Raw genomic sequence first — 25,745 nt, 5'->3', positions numbered from 1 at the left:
TTGAATGTGTCTGAATTTTGTGTGTTTTTCTTCTAAGCTTCACAATGAGGATGACCCCCCAGAGTCTTCATCAGCTGAGCAGCCTTCCACATCTACAGAGACTACGCAGACTCCTCAGACAGCAGCTTTATCTGAAGCAGATACTTCCCCTCCACCTTACTGTAGCATAGCTGTAGAAGCAGCTGCAACCTCAGGTATTTTTCTTAGATAGCAGCTTGTCAGGGAGGAGTGTGTGTGTGAATCAGCACTTGGTTCAAAGTGTTATGATGCTGCGGTATGTTGGTTTTTTCTACATGCACAATTGCAGCAAAAAGCTATGCTTTCATCCACAGCCCTTTCTCTGGTTTGCTCAGAAGAAGCACGCTTCTAAATTATGCTGATTGTTCCAAATTACTAGACTAATAGAAGCTCATTAATTAGTGTAATAGGTTTTATTGAAGTATCCTTGTAGTTCAGTTCCACATCTAATCTACATCTTTGAGTAGTGCTCCATTATTAGATGTCACTAGCAATTTTCATTGCCTCTTTATAAAAAAAAAAAACAAAAAACAGCCCACAAGAAACAAAGCACTGATTTGTCAAAACTCAAGCTTTTTAAGCGTATGCCATTGTTAGGTGAAAATATTGCCATGAAAAGACTTATTTTGCTTTAAAGGCTGTTGATAAAACTTCTTGTGGAAAATGAGTAACATGGATCTCTTTCTCTATTTCTTCACTACTCACTTTCTCATGAGGTTGTGACTTTTCCTTGGGGTATGGGAAACTTAACAGCAGGCAACTTCAAAGTCCCTGTTTAAGTTTCTTGGATTTGGGTCTCCCATGTGCCAAATAAATATTTTTAGACATAACCTCTAATTTTTTTAATGTTGATTAAAGGAGCAATTTCCTGTCCCTGTTCTTTGACACAGTGTTTGCAAGTATAATACATAGCTATGCAGAATTATCCCTATATATAACATCTTTGTGTTGGTGTGCTGACAAATCTTTTTACCATGTGACCTGTGCTGACAAATCTTTACCATGTAAGCAATCTTGTTACAAATTACTGCTGGCTGTAGGAGGAAGCTCAAGGTGTATTTTAAATACTTTTTATTCATTTTGTTAATAATTCTATTCTATATGATAATGTTTTACTATTCTGATGTATAAGAATGGAGTCTGAGGTTCGTTTTGATAGAAGGAACATTTTATAAGAATGTGGTGAAATTTAAACTGATTTTCACAGAACAACTGGAGTTAGCAACAAGGCCATGCTAATAAAAATATAGCATGATTATTACTGGACCCAAGTAACTAATCGGTGTTGATAATTTTTTTTAGGATATTTCTGTGCAAGTCTTTTGTATGACATGGTAAAAAGCTTTTGGCTGAAATGCCTTGGGATGTAACTCAGCAAATATGATTTTTTGTTCATAAATTTGTTGGCTCCTTGCAGCACCTAGGTTAAGGTTTCTGCCTTGAGTAGCAACTAAAAGTACCATCAAGCTGTTCGCTATTTTATTTTGTAAAAATAAAGGTTTTTTGAAAAACTTGTAAGAACTTGAAATACAAATATCAATTTCAGCCTCTGTTGGGAAAAAATATGCTTTAAAGCTCAATAGTTACGTGCATGTAAAATTTAATGTTCTTGACATATTTCTGGCTTAAAAATGCATAACCTCTTTATTTTAAACAGAAACACACAATGAATTTTATCCTGTACCACCTCCATACAGTGTAGCTACCTCTCTTCCTACTTACGATGAAGCAGAGAAGGCCAAAGCTGCAGCAATGGCAGCTGCTGCAGCAGAAGTTGCCCAACGAGTAAGTGATACAGTTCTGCTTTATTTCAATGTTGTGAAACTTGTTAGGCTAATCTAATTATTTATAACAATTGGGCCCATATTATGGCCTGTTTAATAAAATAATGGTGAGCTGGTATTTTAAATGTTTTGAATGCTTAGGTTTTGTATAGATAGTGTAAGTTAGTTGTAAAGTACTATGAAAAGTGTATCATATTAACTCTTTTCTGACACATAGCTGCTGTCTAAACAGCTTTAAAACCCGGATTTTGCCCTGGTTTAATACTTTATCCAGTATTTTGTCATCTTTTAATTAGGTATCTGCTACTAATGTTACTTTGTAGAGTCATTGCTGATATTTAGTGTTTCAGGTGGTAAAAAAAAAAATAATGAACAAAGACCTTTAGAGAGGAAGGAGAATTCTAACAGTCTGGAAAGGGTAAAACCCCAAATAATGTAGATCTTTCTTAAAAGGAAAGGTCCCTGTTGTTTGTTCTGTGAAAGCTTTAATACCGAAGTTCAAAGAAATGTTTCAAGAACTTAAAACAGATAAAAAAAACCAAAAAACAAAAAACCCAAACCCCAGCAAGAATTTTTTATAAGAATTGACATTCTAAAGAATACAGGCTTCAAAACTGAAAATTGATATCTGTACTTAGTGTTAAAAGTTATTTTGTAAGCAAAGTTCTTCCTTTTTTTCTCCCAAGTTTTGGAATGTGGAAATTCTGCTCTTTGGTAATATTGGCTGTACTATACTATACCCAGATTAGACTTCCAGTGCTTTCACTGAAAGTCTCCACTTTGAGATCAAATGTGATTGCATTTGAGATGCATTTAAGATCTTACTGACTGCAGTGTGCTTGTGACTGGAAAAAATATTCTGTTCACCCAGTGGGAGTCTGTTCCTTCCTTGACTGCTGTACAGTAATCACAGTGCACAACACTCACTTTAAGGTATGCACAGCTAAAGTGAAAGTGGATTTGTGTAACAGCACCAGTGAAGGTGTTACACAAATCTGTTTTACTAAATGCAGTAGGGAACCAGGGACGTTTGAATGGTTACTTGCCAAGTTTCTGTTATGAAGTGATGATCTGCAGTTGTAACCTTTAAACTGCTTTAATGGGAGCGTGGATTCTATGTAGTCTGTGCTTACTGTTGTCATAAAAGTAAAACTTTTGCTGAAATACTGGTCTGAATGAAACCTTCAGTCTGAAATTATAAACCTTTACACTTACTTGGAACATTAGAAACCCAAGCCTTAACTTTTAGGGACGTTACATGTCCTGTGATGCTTCAGGCAGGACGTGTGCAACTCTCTTGCAAGATTCTTGTTGCTTTTAACTTTGTATGTCTAGAACCCTATGAGGTGAAAGATTCAGACATATAAGCAATCTTCCTTGACCTAAATTTCACAGGGAAAAACTCAGGCTGGGGTTAGCCAATTTCAAGAATAAAACTAAGCAAAAAAACCCCCCAAAACAAACAAAGTCAAAAAGCAGTGGGTTTTGCCTTGTCATTTGAAGCTTTTTTTACTTTGGAGAACTCTTTCTCACATGTTCAGGTCACTGTGTCAGAAACATCTTTTGCCCTTCCTCAGAAAACCTGCCTGGTTTTGGTCAAATCTGATAAAATTTCAAAGTTTTTGAAAAATTATTTTCCACAGTTGATACATAGAGCTTCAAATTTAGTAAGTGTGTGGAGATTGTCTTGCATGAATAAATTTAGACTGCTTATAGCTCTGAAAGGGATGGGACTGCAGATGCAGAATGTCCCCAGAGAACATTCTCAAATGTTCTGTATCAGAGTAGGACTATGGGACTAAAAGTAGATACACATTATGACTGCTCTTGACTGCTTTTCGTGAAAACACTGACACTGAGAAATAGGAATTTCTGGTGTGCCTTGAAGTAGTTTTATTATTCTTGGCCTTTGGTTAGAAGAGAAGGGGAAAGCCATTTGATTCAACTTCAAGGGCCTCGATGGTAGGCGGAGGGAAGAAGGTCAATGACCCTGGGCCTCTGAAGCTTACGTGTTGTGGGAAGAGAAGTCTGGTTTCGGTTGGGCAAGGAGGTAGCTGGCTCAAGGTGAACACAGGCAGGGATCAGAGAGGATGTGTCTAAGTCAAAATAAGAAAGGGCAAGGATGAATGGAGAGCAGTGGTATGGAGGGAATACAGATTTAGATGAGAAACAGGAGGGAGAAGGATGAACGGATTGGTGGAGAACAGAACCTAAGTGGGGACATAATGTGGTACTGGGAAAGGAGCTGAATCTGGTGTGTGAGAAAAGAGGAGTAGGGAGGGAGAAGGAAGCTGGAGTTAAGAGGTGGGAGAGTAGGATATGGTGACAAAGTGAGAAATAAAATTTTACATAGTCTGCTTTTCCAAAACAAACAGTAGAACTTGACATTCAAGAACAAGGTGCTGACACCACAGAATTTCACTTATGAAAAATCAGTAGGAACACACAATCATTCCCCCAGAGCAGAAATTGGTTAAAATGTTGTAGACTTAACAGCAGTACTAAGTTAGTATCGGAAGTCTACTCAGTGTATGTAGAAGCCACAGTTCTGCTGACTGCTAAAGATCTCAAGTTTGACAGAATTTCTGCTCAGTTTGCTTCTGTGTTTTTGGTGGCTTTGTTTTTTTTGGTTTTTTTTTTTTGTTTTTTTAAAATCACATGCATGCACACACACAAGCTATATCAAAGAAACAGTATTAAGGCTGCAAAGTTGAGATCTGGGGAAAAAGTTAGAAATGCTGAAGTTGAGTTCCAGTTCTGTAGATGATATTAAAATTATGTGCCAGCACAGTTTTAATTAATGCCGTTTTAATTACCTTACCATGTGATACTGTCACAAAATCTGTCTTATTTAATACTTCTGATGGATTTACATTGGGGGTGGACTAAGACTGTGGAATAAGACTGTCTTAATCTGGCAGATGACTGGAATAAGGAAAAAAAGGTCATGCTATGGTTAGACTGGTGGTTTGCCATCTTGAGGGGAAGAATTTTGATCGTTAGCTCTGAATACCCATGAAAGAACAGATAAGTAAACGTAGCACTACTAGTATGTAGTTAATTGTTTTCTCACTTTCACTGTCTTGGAGACCACAGGCAGTGACAGCTGCAGACAGTATCTGACTTGTATACTACACACTTTGCAAAACATACACAAATGATACAACTTTTGTTTTTTTCAGTTTTTATCTTCAGCCTTATGAAATTAGTGCTCTTATAAACGTGAAGCCTGCTATGATCTGTGCCTCTAGTTTCTTCCTTATAAAATGAGGTTATATTGCCTCTTCACTACAATAATATGAATAGTTAAATGTCCTTGTTACCTTGAGTGATACATGAAGCAGATAATCGTTTCATGGTATAGTCCAACGTGTGCAGTAAAGAAGACTACAAACTGACTGACTGAGCAAAAGAGAGGAAAATGGTATAAAAAGGCAACACACTTAATAAAGAGCTTTCCTATTTTTTTCCCGTGAATCATGCAAGGATCTTAAAACAAAAATATTAGTGTGATTATGTCAAAGACTTCATCATTGGCCTGGCATTCACAGATTGTATGAACAATCTAAACTTAACATTTACTGAAACTTTCAGTAGTTGTAGTCCTTTGTGTAGTTTGGCTTACAAGCATACATTGTGCATAAACATTTATTTCTTTCAAATGTTCCCAGATAGCTCAATATATGAAAGAAATTGTAGCAGCCCTATGTCATCAGTAGTTACAGCATTAGTTACCCTGGTTTTTGATGTTTTCCTTTTCAAATTCTCAAGGTCAGTTTTGAAAGGTTAATTTAAATGGACAAAAATATTGCTAACAGTTAAATGACTTGTTTGTATGTTGCAATGAATGGCTTTTACTTAATGCTTTTCAGTTGCATTTGTCTTATGTTTTTCTGTTTTTACATGCTTAGCACGCCCAGTTTAGGGAGTCTAGGAGTCTGTTTGATGAAATATTCCTCAGTCGTCCAGAGGTATGGTATAGTTCTCTCTAGTTTAGACTTTTAACTATGAATTTTCCTGCTGGCAAACAAAAGCTTTTGGAGTTCATTGTGCCTTTTTCCCCCCACCATTAACTTCTCCATATTGTTTTGTATGCTGAAGGTATTATTTATGGGGTTTATTAAGTAATTTGACCCTTTCCTCATAAGTTTTTCTCTGTAAATTCACTGCATTGAGAAGAGTTGTATGAGTGTAGTTATCTAAGGGGTTCCTGAAAACTGGTTATTTGATTAAAGGTGGTTGTCTCACTGTACTCCATGGTAGTTTTCAACCTGAAAGAAGTTAAATAGCATTGGGGGGGGAAAAAATAGTCCTCTTTTTGCAGAATACTACAGAACACTGTAGTTTCAGAGGATTTAATAGATTCAACTTCAATAGATGCTGCATACCATCTGATGTTCTTTTTGCTTAGAGAAATTACTCTGTGTGACATGCCACTTGTGCTGATAATATATTTTGCTGTTTAGATGTTTCTCTGGTTGTAGGAACAGTAAGTTTTCTGTTTATACAGATCTCAGCATATTTAGCAAACAAGAAGTATCGTCCATGATCCTTAACATGGCTAAATTTGTCAAAAATCAGTATGAGATACTGAAACAGTATTATATATTTTATGGATTTGTGTGGTGTTATATGACATTCTTCTCATTAAAAAGAAAGAATATATGTAAATAGAAGATTATTATTCTTATTGATAAAAATGTCAGTATCTAATAGAAGTATTACTGTGAAATTATGTTTAGTTCTAGACATCAGCAGAGAGAACAGTCATTCTTCATTGTCCCTTTTCATTCCTCAATGAATGGTGGCAAACAATTACATTTTGAAGAAGGACTGGGGCAATTGACACCAACTAGATCAAATGAGAGTGCTGTGAAAGACAGCCAATATTAGTAGTGGGGCTTGAGTGGTAGCCAGTTAGTGTCTTGCATCTGCAGGACTGATTATAAAACAACTTAATATTAAATAATGTAGATACAGGCTGAATGTGATATAAGCACAGTAAACTGTTTCATTTCTTAAACATTCTGATAATTTTCATATGCCAGTTTTTGGGGACTGTAAGTAGAACTTCGTTTAACATCATTCCCTTTTGACATGGAGTGTGATAAATTACAACTTGTTCACACTTACTGCAACAGTGCCTACTTACAAATGTCTGCTCTCATGTCCCTGGGTTACATACTGACCTGTGTTTCTCACACATGTAAGCTTTAGAGAAGCCTGTGCATATAGAGAAACCTGCTAAGCTTGTTATTTTAGTTGAGCAAAACTTTCTTTTTCTGAAGCAATGTTTTGCGTAGGGCGTAATTCACTAATTGGCTTGGAAATGCTAGTATGAAGTACAGTAGTTAGCAGACAGTTTAAAAAATTCAAACGTTATTTTATATGGGGTTTTATAGACCTTCTGAAAATAAAATTGAAAATATTTTTTGTTGCCCTGACTTGAAAAAGGAACTTTTGTGGCATACTTTTCAGAGATAAGCACATTCAAATGTAGCTCTTTGTTAAATGCATTTTCAGCCCTTCCTTCCCTTCCCCACATCAGTCTTGTAGCTGCAGCAAAGTTGAGCTAAATAAACTAATGCTTTCATAGTCACTTAAGATAACCATTTAGGGACATCTGAAATTATGTGGAGCTGAATTATAGCCCCTTAAGATTGTTGCTCAGCTACTTTTTTGAGCTTTCCTTAGTATTGTCGATGTGAATAGCAGTGTTTTTAAAGTAATTTGTCTGATACAGAGTCCTGGTTAATTAATCTGAAACGAAATAGTGCAGCTGGAATTTAATGGCCTTGTTACGAAGAGTAATGCTGGCTGCCTTGAGTTGGTATAGTTCGTTCTAGTACATTTTTAACCATGATAGCTATACCCTGGTAAATTATTTTGCTGTGTTGACAAAGGTGAACACGTCAATCACATGAAAGAGCTTTAGATCACTGTGATTGTTTAATGCCCTTTTAGTTATGAACTTACTTACAAAATAACATCTGGTACAGAGACTGAATAGTATGCTAAAATTAGAAGCAGTAAGCAGTAAAATTTCAATAGTGTTTGCTGTGAGTGAAAAAACTAAGTAAATCTCACTTGAACTAATCTCCCTTGATGCCATTTTTTTTAAATAGGTCATTTCTTATCTCATTTCTAATACATTCTCATTTCTAATAATTGGAGAAAAGGATAGAAAAGAATGTTACTCATGCTTATGTCTAGACCATATTACTGCTGCTACTGGCTGCATTATTTAACTTGTATCATCCTGCATTGTTTTGATGTTATTAAGTGTAAAAATGGTGTGTTTAACTGGTTTTACAGTTTTCATCAGGCTCTCCTTAATAAGTGCTTGTTGTCATGAAAACTTCTAGTTTCCCAGTCTCCAGTTGCAGCAATGTTTTACTTGTGCACAGAACTGTATACCTAAGATCGCCAAGTTCTGTTGGAAATAAAGTACTGAGGAACAAAACAAACTCATACTTTAAATATCTTAAGATCTAGTATTTTGACACGATGGGAGAAATCTTTGGCTTGTTTTGACTGATACCTCTGTTTTCTTTTGTTTGACTTAAGTACTGTGCGTTTTGCGTAGAAGACTTTTAATGTGCTCGCGCCCTCTAGTGTCCTCAGGGGTTTTCTTTACTTTGCATATGTTTTTCTGCAGGTTATAGGATAGTCAAATTGGTTAGTGCAGTGCTGTTGCATCAGCAATTTATTTTAAGATTCTAACCTTATTCTAAAACTTTATTTTATATTTTTGGAAGCATTAAAAACTTTTCTGGCAGGAAAAAATTAGAACATACTATGTAATGATTTTTCAAAAAATATTTAGTAGCTTGGCTGCATATCAAGATAGTTACAGTAAGAAAAGAGATTTCTTTTGGTTTTGGTTGTCAAAGAACTCATCTGAAATAATTTCTAGCTTCATTTAAGATGAATAGGCAGTATGTACATATCTTCTACAGAAGCTTTTCAGTTAAATTTGGGCTCTGTCGATATAAACAACAAATAACACTTGTTTTATAGCTATGAGTTACTTTTTTTTTAAACTTCCTTGATGTGGACGTGTTACAGAAATGTCAGTTTTCTTCTAGCTTTAGAAACATAATTAATACTTTAATCCTACAAATAATTATTCTAAAGTAAGCTTTTCACTAAATTATCACTAACCTATAAATCCAGGAAGAAGAGTATCCACCACGGGATGATTTCAGTGATGCAGATCAGCTTAGAGTGGGCAATGATGGCATCTTCATGTTGGCATTTTTCAGTAAGTTATCTTGTATCCCAGACCTACTGAGGTATATCTTAATTGTACCTTTTTTCTATGGAATATAAAAGATAGCTGTGATAAACTGCATTAATGTACTGTAACGACTGGATTTTTTTTACCTGTACACAGATATAAACGCTTCCTGTTTCAGATGTAGCAAATATGTTGCACTTCTTTCGGTGGCATCTGTGACAGATAAGGGGACAAAGCAAAATCATTGTAAATGTTTTGAGACGTGGCAAGGCTGTACTGTTACCTATGAATTGGGAATTTCTGTCATCATCTAATTGGAGTACCAACTTGAATTAAAGGCTGGATCACAGAACTCTGGCAATTGATTTTTAAGTAGAAAAAAATTTGAGGGGTGATACTCCATACAACAGTTGCTGATGTTAGCATAGTGGATTAAATAGCTGTGGGTGGATTTTTGGAACAAATCCAACAATGCTTATTTTCAGGTTGAACTAACTACGGCCATATAAAAATGTACTGTCTTTAGGTAATGTGCGATTGCAACCAGCACTACTATAGCATTTCTTCAGGTACTGTGTGTGTGCACTGTGCATGTCTTACCTTGTAATTTATGTACTGCATTAAACAAAGTTAGATTTAGCCACTATAAATTACTTCTAGAAAGAAGGTGCTTCTGCTTTGCCAGTTGCATATTTCTTTCTAATTTCTGAGGACTTTTACTTTCTGAAATAAATGTTGGCAACCTGGATGAAAGCTTGCTGTTGGGGATGTAGCTGTTTTTAGCATTTTCATCAGGATGAAAGCTGATTGATTATCCACTGAAATCTCCTTTATGTCTTTCAACCTAGAGCTCATCTTAGCTCTTTTTTCTTTAATGTCTTTCACAGTCTCTTTATTTAACTGTTACAGATGAAGGTTACAGAACTATCACAGATTTTTTTTTTTTTCCACATTGGCATATGATGTACTAGGACAATGTGGTGTTCGTATCTTGGGATAAAAATATATGTGTCTATCTCGCATAGCAAATATATAAATACATATGTAGGATAATAAAGTGAGTTTTACAGTCTGACCTCTTTCTGTAGTTGGACCATAGAAAGGGTATATGTTCTTGGGTGCAAAGAGGGGTGTGGCTTCTTTTTCCTTTCTCCCTTTTTTCCATAATGTGCTGCAGGTTTTTGTATTTAACCCGTTCAGGTTTTGTATTGTGTGGACTTGTTCTTGCTTTTAAATCCTGGTTCAGGCCTTCATTAGCACTGCACTTGAAGGTCAAGTGGATTGTTGGCTCTAATATGTTTTAAGTCCTTAAAATCACAGCTGTGAACAGACTTGTTAGCTTGCAGCTAGGAGCACAGTAGTCCTAAAAAGCCTGCTATGTAGAAGCTGAACTGGAATCAAAGGCTCCAGAAAGGCTCCAGTGATACTCACATACAGTTGGCCAAAACTGCATGCCCAGAACCTTGTGTACATCTTCAAGAATGCAGATGTTTGGTTGGATAAACTGGCAACTTTCTCTTCAAACAGCTGTTTAGCTGAGACTGGTTGCACAGAGCACTGCATCTACAGATTTGACAAAAGTACTCTGTAGATCATATTTTTTCTTGATTATTCTGAGACTACCTTACTACCAACTTTGCTCACCTACGAATGAAATGCATAAAATGAGTGCTTACACATGCAAGATATTTATGCAAGTGCATGCTTAATTGGAATCTGTGTTGGCTGTTGTGAATGCTGTTATCTATGAAAATTGATCAAGTTTGTTTATTATTATTTGTGTTCATAGAATGAGGAGTTCACAAAAACTTAAAGCATTTTTAGACCTGTAATATTCAGTAGTTTTTCTTAGGGAAATTGGAGAGCTAAATGAAAAATGAGCTTAACTTGATAAGGTTAGATCATAAATAGTCCGTGGTGTATTTCTGCCTCTGTAATAATGAGATAAAAGTCTCCATAAAGTTGATGTATGTAGATTTAAGAGAGTGGGAATGAAAATGAAATTTACAGTATGACTCTTTTTTTTTTTTTTTTTTTTTTTTTTTTGTAGCGTGGAATATGTTTAAACGGTGCAAGTAGAGGTGGCAGATCAGAGAGCCATCAGTTCAATCATCAGTTCTGTCACTTAGTTAAAATGCAGGAGAATAGTGTCAGGAGCTGTGCTTCTAGTGAGAGGAGCATAGAAAGAATGGCTTGTTCCAGATGTGCTCTCCCACCTCCTCCCGTGACTGTTACATACAACGTTGGTAGAAAGATCTTGGGGAGGGCGGGGGCGAGCTGACTTTGTTTTAAATATAAAACAATGAAGTAAGCTTTTTAAATTTGATTTTATTCAACCGAAGTAAAATCAAATAAACGTTTAACTGAGCTTGCGTGCATATTGCAATCAACTAGTGATATGTAGCTGCCATCTAGTGGTAGCTGTCCAGGTTGCATAAAGCTTCTGTCTCGAGGCCATCTAGTGGCGGGATCTGTTTGTTTGGGTTTTCTGTTTGTTTTAGGAGCTTGATGCGTGCAAGTTACAAACCTGTTTCCCATCTAAGTTGTGAAGCACTGTTCTCTTTAGCATAACTAAATAGAATGGGACAATATATGCTAAAGAATAGAAGTGTTTTGCGTGAACAGGTGGATTTTTTGTTTTAGCACTTGATTCAGAAACTTAGAGGAAAAATTTGGGAAACAGCCTATTTTATTTCTAATATATAGTAAAATCATGTGTTTTAAGAAATTGGTGTTGCTCCTGAAGTCTGTGTGTTGGTGAGTGAAGAACCTGCTCTCTAATGGTCAGGGCTGGTGTTTGTCAGTTTCTGATTTTGCTATGAATGCAAAATACAGCAAATTTAGCTGTTGGACCACTTAATGTATTTTTTCTGGCCCCAGAAGGAGTTGTGGAGCTCATCTGGATTCTTTGAAATCATGGAAGGGAGTTTTGGGTTGTTCGTGCAACCTAGGAAAAATTAATATGAATTTCAACCTCACAGATGGGTTAATAAGGAGGAAGAAATGTAGAGAAGTGTTCAGTCATACAGCCAAAATTTAAGTTCACATAGAGAGACCTGATTTGTTCTTTTTGAACAACATCTGGGCAATTTAAACCATCTGTACAACTCCACCAATAAAATCTCATGATGTGGAGAAATGTAATGTGCATATTGTCTCAGATGCTATAATGATACCAAAATTGTGTAAACTAATGTACATACAGTTTTCAAAGCTATTAGATGCTTCAGTTAATAAACTGCACACAAGCTATGATATCTACTTAGGGGGTTTCAAGCGGGCACAAGTTGGAAGGTAGCGTTGTGGCAGAAGCTCAGGGTGAGCACAGCATCCTGTTGTGTCCTTCCTGAGGAGTGGTAAGATGGTCTAAATTTCCAGTGGGAGGATTCTTCTGTGTGAATTTAGGAAACTTGACTTATGCATGTCCACATCATGAATGTTATGCAGGTTTCCCTTAGTCATGCAAGAGAAGCTTAGGGGAAGTCATTTGACTGAAATTGCAAATGTTGGAAGGAAATAAAGGAACTGTTTTGGGAGTGCTTATCTCTCTCCAGTTATCAGGGGAGCCTGGCTCATGTTCATGTACAATCACCTGACTTCTTTCTTAATGTAGAAAGAATTTGACTTGAATGGTTTCTCCATATGCTTTGGATATAATACAAAATATTTGGAATGAGGAAGCTTCTAATTGGGCATTAAGAAAAATTTATCCACAAGGGTAATGAAGCCTTAGAAAGAAATAAATCGCCTAGGGAATTTTTTGAACATTCATCACTGAGTATAAAAAACTGCCAACATTATCTGTGGAAGCTGATAGCAAATGCTTCTAGTGATCTTCAGACTTCAGGGGTGCCCTTCAGGAAGGAGCAAAAATGTGTCCCAGTTCAAGAATGGAATAAATTCTATGCAGGAATGGGAAGAATAATTTCTAGTGTTGCATGGAGATCTGGAAAGTATATTTATTGCAGATGCTTAGTAAACCTAGGCTAGGTATGAAATATTAAGCTTTGTCTGCTGTATATTAAAATAATAAGTCGTTGGACAAATCAGGGACTGAGGGTGTAACTGAGCACAATTGCTTTTTGTAGATATGTAGTTGCCATTATAGTCTTAGCACAGGCTTGAGCCATGGTTAAAATTTGGAACCAGCACAGGTCTTCAGACCAGTTTTGTTGGCTTCTTTTCATGATACTGAATATAAACTTAAGTGATTAATGTGTAGCTGTGGAAAGTTAAGTAAAAAAGATCAGCAAGTGAAGTGTAAGAACAATTCAGGAAAAAGTAGACTTTTTTTCTAGTGTGCTTGTCATTTTTGTATCTTCTGATGTATTGCAAGATGTACAACTCAAAACCTTTGCACAAGATCGCTTAACTCAGAAAACTAAGTTTTCTTTGTTTACTGTAAATTGTGGGAATACAATGAAAGGATGTGTCAATATTGTTTTGCAACTTAATAAGCACTGACAAAAATAAACATGGATTAGTAAATTATTAATGACACAGTACAGCTTCACACATCATCTTTGCCTTGCCCCTGTAGTTATTGGAGATGAAGAATGGCAATGGATACAAGCTTGTTTGTCAAAACCAAGTTGAATTATTTTACTCCAGCTTCTTTGGAATTGCCAATAGATAAAGATTTTGATTTCTAACTTTAAGTTTTGATATGAAAAATGCTATGCTGACCACTGCCCCTCAGAAGAAGGCTTTCAGTGTGGAAATAGCTGATGGATAGCCTTATTTTACATGTCAGATTCAAGAACTTCTGCAACACGTAGAACATCCTGTGCTTTGTATCTTGGCGGAGATTATGTTACTGCACAACATGAAGAGAAATACAAGTATAACATAATTGTTGTGGGTACTACACTGGATATCAAGAAGACTTTTTATTAAAGATGACCTTTAGTCCAACCTTCCTCTTCCTCCCAAAAAGCAAGTTCTTGCCTGTTTTTATGATGAGTTTTGCTGCCACGAGGAGATAACTCTAATGGTATATTCTTTGCATGTGAATTACATTAATATAGTCTTACTTTCTCTTCTTGTTGGCACTTCAAGAACGTATAAAACTCAAAAATCTTACTTTTATCAGTTCTGCTTGTCTGCATGGTGTTAGAGTAGCAAAGAAAGACTGAAATCATGATGCCAGCGCGGTCAGTGTGAGTTTCATCTAAATGTCTGAAATTCATTAAAAGAAAGAGGACAATAGTTGTAAGTATGAATCCAGATGCTAGCGATCTCTGGGATAGGAAACAATTATTGCTGCAGAGTGGGTAGTCTTGCAGTGGTTGTCTAGAAGATACAAATGCTTCTTTAGTTAAAACCAGGATGATTTAGCAGCTTGTTAGACTGTCTGTCTCATTTTTAGGAATGGCTTTCTTTATGGTAACGTGTATTAGTGTCAGACCAGGAACATTGGATGAGAATGTCATGGGAAGCTGAAGCAGTATGAAGGACGAGGTCATCTCTCTTAACTGCTGAGCAGTGTCATTTACATTTCACTGAGTGAGTGAATGCAGACAAATAGAGGATTGCATGTGTTGCAGCAAGAAGCTCGCACAATGACTTGTTTGTCTCTAGTAGATACAGAAGGAAGTAGATACATCTAGAAAGAATAGTAGATGCTTCCTTTTATTAGTCTGTCCCCTCGCCATTGTATTTGCTTTCTCATCTTGGTGGACAAACCTGTGCTATGACTTCTCTATGTCAGTATAGGGATGAAAATTATGGACAACTTTTATTGCAATAATTACGTGATGCAGGAATTACACAGAAAATAATGTTAGTAACTCTTAAGCAGATGCAATGTAGGCTGCAAAGCTCAGACAACTTGCATGACTGACAGAGGATATATATGGAAATCATCGTGGAAAAAGATACAGAAAGGTGGATCAGGCTAATCTTGGTGTGAAGAAAAACAGTTGAAAAATAGATAAAAATTTTACTTGTTGCAGTTTGCTCAGAAGCTGGAGATGTGTTTCTGAAAGGAAAAAACGGATTTTTGCAACCAGAATGAGAGTGAAGATGACTTCTGGAGTAGCAATAGGATACAGAGGAGGTGAGAGAGTAGAAATGGGAAAGATTGAAAACGTATAGACATTATTTTTGCTCATCTTAAGTTTGTTAAAGTGATGCAACACAAAGGCAATGTTGGGAAGATCTCCCTGATATGTTGCCTAGGTTTTACAGAGGTGGAAGTACACATTCCTATTGCTGCTGAAGACAGGGAGTTTTGATTAAGTTTCACTGCAGATTTATTCTAGTGGATGGTTACAGATGGAAAGTTAGTGAGATTTTTTCCTTCTGTATGTAGTCCAGTTTTATTGGGGTATTTGAACTTGCATAGTTTACAACTTTTGTATAGTTTATGCCTTTTCTTTCCCACTTGCACTGTCTGCTTATCTAAATTGATGGAACAGCACACTGGTTAAAGGAAAAGAGCTACTATGAACAACGTTGGAACATGGTGATACCTTTGCTTTCAGGAGTTGGGCAAACAACTTAGTGTTAAATATCTACCTAATATCCAGTGACTGTGGATTCTATTTTGAATATTCCTTTAGATCAAATTGAAAGAAGGGTAAAACTGTCACTGTGTTCAACTTCGATTATAAGAACTAATTTTTTCCCCCTCCTATATTTATGATTGGGAAGTCTCTAACTTTTATAATGCGTGTACAAATTAGTTGAGGCGTTACAAAAATCCTTATTTTTTTTAAAATGTATACCTATTAAAATTGTAAGTATTTTGGGAATTCCTGTAGTCTGCATAGTCCATTAGAAACATGTCTATCTTCTGTCCTTTTTTGCATGTCTGTCTTTGGAGCCACAGTTGAAGTCACCCTTGTCACTACTTTGCTTGAGTAGTGGGGAGGAAGAGAAAGAGCAGTAAACCGTTATGCTGGGACAGGAACAGAGATGTGTTGAAGAACTAGGTTCTGAATTGTGTTACTCTTAAAAGTATGGTGGATTTGGAGAGCTTGCTTAAAATAGGGAAATCCTGTTTTCAAAACAAAGTATCCAGGCTTTGTAAAATGTAAATGCTTTTCTTGTGTTTTGGAAAGATAGGTAAAATGTTAGGGTCATGTGTTCTTATGTAATAGAAATGCCCTCTTTTGTTTTTTTCTTTTTCTTCTCTGTGTATACAAATTTGGATCAGAATTACTCAAAGTTGTTGTGTGTTTTGGGGTTTTGGTTTGGTTTTGTTGGTTTTGTTTGTTGGTTTTTGTGTTTTGTTTTGTTTTTTTAAAAGATTACTAATTAGCATAAAAGAGTAAGCTTTCTGATTGCTACCATCTATTACCCATGGCTCTGTCTGGGACAAGGTGTCTTCTCACTTGTACGAAGTGACTGTGCTGATGTCTTCCAAAACTTCTCTTGGAACTTCAATTTTTTCACAGTTCATGGAATCGCGCTGCAGTTTTACAGACTAATTTTGCATTCGTGGGCAAATCATTGCATCTTCATGTGGATTCTTGGAGGAGTTGTGACGAAGTTTTAAATTACAAAAATGGTGGCTGTTTATATATAATCCTACCAAATTAAATTGGCTTTTACTTAAGAAAACTATTGACCAGTTTTCTGTTCCTAATGTTTTAAGTGTTCAAACTTTTACAATAAAGACAGACATTTTTTTTCTGTGGTGATTTAATGTTTGAGTTTTATGTGAGTTTTGTTTTTTCCCCTAAATTTGGGGATTTAAAACATTGAGGATTTATGTGCAGGGGTTTTGTTCCCCTCTGCCCCCCTTCCATTCCTGCTTGCCTCCTCAGTGTTTTTTGTGTGGCTTCTCAAATGTTTCAATTTTTTACCATCTTGTCCTCTCCAGAACTCCTAAATGGTTGTCTTCTGCCAGCTCCCCCAGCTTGTCTGTTTGATGGTTTTCCTGTTAGTTGGGGTAACTTACTCCCAAAGCTGGGACATCAACCTAACTGGGAATTCCGACACTTTGACCTAATGCATACAAACAGAAGTCAATACAGATGATGATGATGTTGATTGTCAAGTACATAAGCAGATATGAAACTTTAAATTGTAAAACTACTGGGAGCTGGGTAGAAGTGTTAATTGAAGTAACAGTAGTAGTTATGCTCAACGTCCTTTGTGTTTCTTCATTTCTTAAGCTTCTGTGTAAAACTTCTTATATCTTATGCTTGAATAGAGATCTAAAAGAGAAGACATTAACCAATGAAACATCAGCTTCTCGACTTATCTTCGTTTCTATACTATGTTTACAGAGCAAGAGAGGATACTTTTATTCTGTTCGATCCAAACTGGATAAAGCTGAATATGCAGCCTTGATACATGCACGTATGTGTGCATATAACTATATTTTTAGTTATAGAAAAATGTAGGAGGGTTTTTTCGTTGTTTTAATCCAAGTCTCATATGTTACAGTCCTTTGTTTGCATTCACTCTTCATGTCTAGTGTCATCTGGTTAGATTTCTGTAGCAATATAATACTTTCTTTTAAGTTGGAATTTTCTCCTGTTTAAAGTAGTAGGTTCCAGCCTGTTTACCATTTGCTTTGTTATTAAGTGACTATACCATGGGGAATGTCTGGGTTCAAAGTCAATCTCTGAAAACCTGAATTACCGGAAGGGAATTAGTGACTGTGTAAGCATGCCCTTATTAGTTTAAAAGTTAAATTAATGTTCAGTCTGTTTGCTTAGCTATACAGATTAACAGAAGCTACTGTTTCTTTTATTTTATAGTGGCTTTTATTTTCAACTGGATTGGATTTTGTTTATCCTTCTGTATAACAAATACCATAGCTGGAAGGTATGGTGCAATCTGTGGATTTGGGCTGTCCCTGATCAAGTGGATTCTCATTGTACGGGTATGTTTCTTGATTCACGCTGTACAGACTCTGTTTGTAGAACCAAGCCATAACAATTTCTTCAAGGATATATAATAATGGAATTAAAAATCAGTATATTAAATTCTAGTGCTTAACAGAGTGCCCAGACTTCTCTCTAACTTCCACTTTAGTTAGAGAATTTACGTGCTATATATTCATATGTGCTTACTAATGATGAAGCTTAAACTATTTTTATCTGACATAGCATTTTATATTCATCTTTCCACTAAAATAAATGATTTATTCTTTGCACAGATATTTAAAAGCATTCAGAAGAAATGGAGGAAGTACCTAAAATGTCACTGGTATTATAGTGTCCTATATGAAAGATTTATAAATGCCTCAGCCTATCGGGGTGGACAGGGAGGAAATCAGAAAGCATTTATTCCTTGTATCAGATTCTTTTATTCCTTGTAAGATACATACTGAGTCAAGTCAAAATTCAGTATGTAGTTAGTCACATTTTTACCATCTCACATGCTCAAATTCCTGATATTTTCACTGCAAGACTAGATACTTTTCAGAAAGGTATGTTAGCCAAATGGAGGTTACTTAGCTGACTGTGTGCTAGATGAAACGTGATAATTCTTTCTGAACTTGAATTCTGCATGTCTGTGAGACGCAACATATAAAATCTCATACTGTCTAATGAAGAAAGGTCTTGGATAACTTAGTTGTCTTTTATGCCCTGCCAACTCTGATTTTTTTTGTTTGGTTGGGTTTTTTTTGTTTTTTTTTTCTGTGTATGTGCTAGTAGCTTAACTTGATTTGGTCTTTGCATGATAGTACAAGGTTTGTAGAGAGAAGAGATTGCACGGTCCTTCCTGGACATGTCCTGCATCTATCTTAGAGCTGAGGGTGATTTTGGTGGGTTTTTTTGTTTTGTTTTTTTTTCTTCTTCCCCAGGGCAGTGGAATGCTACTGGACCAGATGTGATTCTGGTGTATTTAGTTGGAATTCAGGGTTTGGGATGGAATTTATCTTAAGGGAGCGAGGAGACATGAATTTTTCAACTATGCATTCATTTGGGGATATTTTCAGTTTCCCTTGAGGCATACTAAACAGAGGGCAGAACTTGCTCATTGTGTCAGTTTTATTATTCCTGTCTGCTTAAAAATGTGCTTATAACAAACACAAAAATTATTATATGTTAAACTTCCTTGAATTACTGTGTTCTAGACTATATTTAAATTCTTTTATGTAATCTGTTGCTAATTCTAAAATACTAGAGCTGACCAATTCCAAGACCTCAGGGGTGGTTTTTTTCATAGTGAAGATTATCATCTTCTTGTGTTGTCTCCCCTTCTAGAGACAATAGCAGAAAGCTCATAAGGTGTATGCCAACAATTCTGTTTTAACGATGACACACAAGCACACATGTGTGCACAAAATTGTTCTGTTCCTTTGTTTCAAGCTCCTCCGAAGGTCTGTGTTGCCCTTTCTCACTCAGGGTCAGTAGTACAAAACTTTAGTGTCTAAATAGTCTGAGTTCACTTATGCTCTCTCTGTATCAGTTTTTACTGGGGGTGGGGGGAAGAAGAAAACCATGATTTTGCTGTTGGGAAAACTCTGCAGCCACTGCTGCTTCTGCCTAAAGAGTGAGAGTAATGCACTTAGGCCAGTATTTGATTGCTGGTTTTAGTAAATCTTCTTTTCAGTTAAATAAAATTGTAATTTTAAAAAAAGTGTGTTGTTATATATGTTTAGAGAATTGAAAATACTGACTACCAAGTGAGATGGGATTAATAATGTTGTTAACTTCCTGGGAATTGAGTATTCATTTGATATTTTAATGAAGTGTCAAAAAATATGAAATGCTTACTCTGCCAAATTGCAGAAATGCTAGTATTTATATAGGGATTTTGTAAGTACCAATCCTTTAGTTCAATTTAGCAATTCTGCTTCTTGATTATTTTTTTCTTCGTGGGTTGCCCATAGAAATGAATATAGTACAGGACTAAACATTTAAAGAATTCACATGATCTGGCTTTATTCTGGAGAAAACATGGGTCTCAGTGCACAGTTACTTGAAGAAAAAAAACCCAACAACTATATCTGGAGTTCTTTAAATGTCTTGGATTTTTATCTGGTTGCATATGTGGTCTAGTATCTTCTCTTTTTTTTTTTTTTTTTTGGAAGTAAATTGATTTACATGATTTCTTGGTTGATACTACTGAAACGTCCTAGAAATGGCAAATGGGAAGCACTGTAGCAGGATGCAGTAAACTTACTGAATGATAGTAGGATGGGAAGTGTATGAAAAGTGTGCAGAGCTACTAAAAAGGTTATTTTATTCCTTCTGGCAGCTTTTCACACATGTCCCCATTCCTGCTTCTTATGTGAATTTTGGAGACATTTGATTAGCCTTTTTATCAGTGAAGCATGCAGTCTGGAGTCTGGTAAAGGCACAGATACCTGTCTCCAATACCATCACACCCTGCCCTCCAGCTGCCTTCCACATCACAGGGAGGACAAAACTGTCTACCATGGTCACTAACAGGAACAGTTGAAATGCCACTTCAAGGTTCATTTAGTTGCGTTCAGCTCACTGCTGGGAACTGAATGCTGGTTTGAAAATGAAAAGACTTTAATGAGTTGGGGGTCTTTATGGGGCTGGTATTCTTGGCAGCGATTAACAGTAGGGGGTATACAGAAGGTCAAAAGCTCTTCTTTTTGAGGGGTCAGCAGAACATCCCTGTCTGATAAGATTAAACTAATGTGGCTTTTGGTGTTAATATCTAAAGCAGCAGGCTGCTATAATGTGTTTGGGATGGCAGGCATTGGGGGGGAAAAAGGACAATTGACAAGTGGTGATTCATTATAGTAGAAAATGTCAGATGATTCTGGCAAGTAATACAAGGTTGGTTTTTGGTTTTTTTACACGCACACATACATTTTTTTAATGTATGTTTTAAAATAACTTTGCCACAGACCAACTGACACTGAATGTTATTTGTATATTAAACTGCTGCACAAATACTAGTTTTGCATTTTAGTTGAATTTATATATTCATTTAAATACTTTTATTTAAATTTGCTTTTTCCTCTGTGCTTTCTGTATTTGCATAGTGCATTAAATGTGTCTTAGTCATCTGTCTTACTGCAGCTGAGCCTTGTGTATGAACTTCAGTTTTCAGATTACTTTACTGGATATTTCAACGGGCAGTACTGGCTTTGGTGGATATTTCTTGTACTTGGTAAGTGGCAATTGAAAACATGTCTGTTTTGATGCGGAAGTACTTAAAGATGAATCATATCATTGTAAGTAAGAGTTCTGTAACGTGTTTAGCTATGTGTTTTTCTTTAGCTGCTGATAGTTTTTTGTGTTGTTTTTATTTCCATAGTATTCATGAGGTTATTGGTTACCATAGTGGTGGTGGTGTGTGAACTGTGGACTGTTCAAATAACCTTCATCTCAAAAAATTTTGTTCTACATATATAATTATATAGATACCTGAGACTTGCAATTTGTACTTTTTAAGCTGCTTCTACAGATCCAGGGGTGCAGAACTGTGTAATGAAACTTCAGCTTTATGGAGGGAACATATTGAGAAGTGAGTGGTATCTAGTACTTAGATGTATGTCAAGTATTAAATTTTAAGAAATGTGACCGATACTAGGAAGGTGGAGTCTGCTGTGTTGTACATAGGTCATGAAATGCCCTTTTCTAGTCCTTTGAAATGCATACTGCATCAGTAGTTTCTCAGTCGGACAAGAGAATGGCTTCATGCTGTCTGATCACAGTGCTCCCATGATGTCAATGTTCTCTTAAGAGGGCTGTCTGCCTGTGTTCCAAGTCTTATACACATCAAATTCTGCTCTTCTGTCTGTTTTTAATTAGGATATACCAAACCCCAACCTCTATACCTTTTTTCCTACTGTGGCTATTGTAATTTGAATATGGAATCTGGAATGCTTTTCTTTTACAGAAGTGAATGCTACTATCCATTTTATTTCCTAGCTTTCCAAACAAGGTTGCTGGTTCAGTAGGTGGCACTCTTCCCTTTAAATCAATTGACTCAAATGACTAACAGCAAATGTTAGAATGAAATGATGAGTAAATTAAAATAAAAAACAAAAAAAGCCCACAAAAAACTCCAAAAACACTGAGATCCTGACTGTTTGTGATTTGCTATTTATCTCACAAGAAATACCAGTAATCTTAAACGATGTTACCTAAAACTTTCTCTGTCTTCTAGTAAAGTTCAAGGGCATTCATCAGACTTCTTAAGACTTGGGTTGCCCTACTGTTCACTTGGTTGTTGACGTTATATAGAAACTGCATATATTTAACGCATCATAGCACCAGTCTCTTTAATGTTTTCATATTCTGTTTGAGGTGATTGCATTTAAGTAGCAAGTGAAATGTCTTTTTTACAGGTACAAACATCTCCACATAAATCTTTAATTAAAACAAACCCTTGTGGTGCCTGAAATTGGGGTTTGACACTGTTTTCACTTGGATGAAAATACTGTGTTCTTCCCCTAGCGGTTTCCCCTGCCATGTCTATGGAAAAAGCTGTGATTTGCAGTTCCTCTTGTTTCTAGTGTTTTGCAGCACTTCTTCAGAAGGAAGCTCACTTTGATTTAGGAAAGCCTTATCTTCAGCCTTAACTGTTTGAAGATTATTTTTTTTTCTTTAACTCACAAAGTTTATAATATGCTTTGTAATAAAAGACACTGTGAGGCATGTAGTATGCATCTAGCGGTCAACGTTCTCTTGTTTTATGAATGTTTTGCATGAAATACACCAGCAGTGTTTTTAAACTGATAAAGTGGATATACCAAGATTGCTAGAGAACCATAGAAGGATTTAACCCAGCAGAGCTACTTAGCAGGACATGGAGGAATATTATCAAGTCACGGGAGCTCTGCCAACCAGATCTGTATTTCATCGTTTTGGCTAACTTTCCCATTAGAGCATGTGAAGTAGCATGTCCTGCGTCTCTTCAGAAGTGAATGAACTGGTTAGACTTTTTCTTTTGGATAGTCCTTTGACATACTTGAGCCCACCTATTGCCATCTTCTCCTCTCTTCTGGTGTTCATCGATCTGTTTCTGCTCCCTTCTTTCAACATCTGGAAAAATCTGCTCATGCTTCACGGAAAAGTGAAGTGCTCTACTTCCAAGGAGCTGTCATGTACAGTGAACAAATTGGAGAGAGACAATTCTAATTTTTAAATTTAAATGTTAGCCTATGTTTCTTTTTGAGGAACACAATGGAAAGTGGTGTGTGGTGTTTTGTTTTGGTTTTTTTCTTCCCTAAACAGAGAAATATAAAATATGGGTTGAACTTTGACTGGGTTTTCCAATGTGTGTAATGTAGAAGGTACGCTTTCCAGGCACCTTAAGAGCTGCCTGACCACCTTTTGCTGTTTCAGCTGCCTTTCAGTTGAACGTGGGACTGTCTCTGGTAATGTTTGGGTGGCAGCTTTTGTAGTAAACTTCTGATCCAGATCTTAGTGCTTTCTTCTCTGTGCAGAATTCACCTTAATCACAGAAATGTGTTTGGCTTAGGTCAAAGTTCCAATGGTTAGCAGAGCAATCTGTGTGTTTGGGGGTTTTTTTTGTGGTTTTAAAAAAGCAAAAAGAAAGTAAATAAAATAAAAATTTACAAATAAAAAGCATTTAGAGAAGAAATGAGCATTGGAAAAAACAATCAGTCTCAATCCCGAGAGCAGGAAGAAAAAGTGCATCACATAGCAAAATACCAATGTAACCATAGAGATTGTTTATTAGGATGTAAGATGGTGAAAAGGACTAAATTCTTTGCTAAACTTGTTAAGCTTCAGTTTAGATTTTCGTTTGAACCTTTGGAATCTTAATGTATACATGTGTACATACACATAAGCATGTATCTTCAAAAGGTACCTGTGTGTTCATTAAATGAGAAGAATTGCTCTCTAGGCTCATGTTTCTCTCCACTGGATGTGGAACTCAGATTTCAACCCTCCCAACTCTTTGGGCAGATTGTTTTATCTCTGTTGGACTCTCCCTGATCCAGCTGATAAATGGATTAATCTGTTGAAGTTTACTTAGCAGAGGAAAATGGACCAAAGAACTGTGTCCACTATGCAACAACGTGTTTTTCTGGGTTGGTTTGTTCAGATGTCCAGTGAATCTCTGAATTGATAAAAATGATGTTGGCAACATCATGTTAGTGATTTCCATTGTTGCAATTGTAACTTCTGTGTGACTGTTCTGTATCTCTTGTTCCTCTTATCGGAGCTGAAATATTCTTTCAGATGCAGCTAAATTTAAATATTTTAAAATAATTTGAAATGTGGATTTGACAAAAGAAAATGTAATCATAACACATGTTGAGTAATTTTCTTTGAATCGACTGTTGTTCTTTCTCCTCTTGGACAGGTGCATTTTCCTGGATGGTGAAATCTCAAGCCATAATCTACTATAATTTATTATTGGCTTGTTGCTAGAGCAATCTATACTGTCTCTTCCTGCCCCCCTGTGCCGCGCCCCCCCCCCCCCCCCCCCCCCCCTTATAATACATTTACCTTATACATTTCTAAAGGTATGTTTTGTAGTTTGGGTAGTCTTCTAGCACACTAGTAACTCATTTTAAGAATCCTACTTGAAAAGAATGTGTAGCATGTTTTTTTTTTCTTTTTAAATTCTTTCATGCAGTCTTTTAAGCAGATGATAATTGAACCAAGAATGAGTGTAACACTTCTGAAAAGCCTTCCATAAGGCTGTGTCCTAATATCACAAGATGAAAGCAGAAGACTTGCTTGTTGAATTTGTGAATCATGCATAAAGACCTCACTTTACTTAGTGTAATCTAGATTTTAAAAATTATAAGCATAATGTGGGATACCACATACTTAAGTTGATAGACTTCATTTTGTTCATTTTCTACACTTTCAGGACTCCTCCTGTTCTTTCGAGGTTTTGTTAATTATCTTAAAGTCAGAAATATGTCTGAAAGCATGGCAGCTGCTCACAGAACAAGATTTTTTTTCTTGTACTGAAGGTAAGCAATTTTTAGTGATAAGATTATCTCTCCCAGGAAAACTGAGAAGAATGAAATACTTCTCAGTATTAAATAATCAAGCTTCTGTCACAAAACAGTAGTCACATGGGTTTTGAACATCTGTCATAAATGTTATATATTCTACATGGATTTGAAAATATCTGAAATCTCTTTAAGTCATGAAATTTGAAAGTAAATTATGCATCCTCGTCGCCTCCAGTCCTCCCTGGAACTAATGTTCAGTAACAAAAATGAAGAGGAGCCTGTTGTTTTCCTAAGCAAGAAACAGTATTTGGTGCCTGTCAGAATACTGTTCTTTGTGTTGGAAAACTGGCTTTAGTAGTCAACCTGTTGTCAGCAAGTTAGGAAGCACTAATCTGCTTGCATATTAAATCTTATTGACGTGGGTCTGAACATGTAAACAGTAGATGAGTATTGTCTCTCTTTATATGATTGTCTTAGTCCAGTCCTGTACAAGTATGATTATTGTATATGCAACAATGTGCTTTATATATCCTTCAGGTAGCTGACTAATCAGTCTGACACATACCCACTCTTTTTCTTTCTTTTTTTAAACTTTTTGTTTGTTAGGTGGATCTATTGGACTTCACTATGTAACTTAAACCAGGGGGCTCTGCGTTCAACTTCTTTTACTGCAATCACATGAGATAAATTTAAGCCTAGAAATAAGTACTATAGCATTTTCATTACTCTGCAGTTTACTTAAAATGCTTAAATATTGTATTTTGACTTAACTGAGAAACTATGTTTGCTGTAATAAAGCAGGTTTTCTTAACTTTTCTCCAAGACTGGTCACAGGATCAATATGAAGTAACCAGCAACACATTATTGA

At 36.1% G+C, this 25,745-nt stretch overlaps 1 protein-coding gene across 4 annotated transcripts in view; it reads left to right on the top strand.

Moving 5' to 3' along the window:
* The window catches only part of NDFIP2 (Nedd4 family interacting protein 2), a 47,164-nt gene that overhangs the window by 18,598 nt on the left and 2,821 nt on the right, over positions 1–25,745 (top strand). For 3 of the 4 annotated variants that reach the window (XM_074859435.1, XM_074859436.1, XM_074859437.1), the window contains 7 exons: positions 38–194; positions 1,676–1,803; positions 5,714–5,773; positions 8,979–9,066; positions 17,757–17,881; positions 21,033–21,099; positions 24,787–24,892. In XM_074859435.1, coding sequence (XP_074715536.1) covers positions 38–194; positions 1,676–1,803; positions 5,714–5,773; positions 8,979–9,066; positions 17,757–17,881; positions 21,033–21,099; positions 24,787–24,890 — 729 coding nt within the window. In that variant the 3' untranslated portion in view covers positions 24,891–24,892. The remainder of the gene's footprint in view (positions 1–37; positions 195–1,675; positions 1,804–5,713; positions 5,774–8,978; positions 9,067–17,756; positions 17,882–21,032; positions 21,100–24,786; positions 24,893–25,745) is intronic. The other variant, XM_074859438.1, reaches the window with a different exon arrangement.

This window comes from Strix uralensis, chromosome 2 (genome assembly GCF_047716275.1).
Source record: "Strix uralensis isolate ZFMK-TIS-50842 chromosome 2, bStrUra1, whole genome shotgun sequence".
NCBI lineage: Eukaryota > Metazoa > Chordata > Aves > Strigiformes > Strigidae > Strix > Strix uralensis.
Note: the sequence above shows the minus strand (reverse complement) of the source record. Positions and strands in the feature narration are given on the sequence as shown.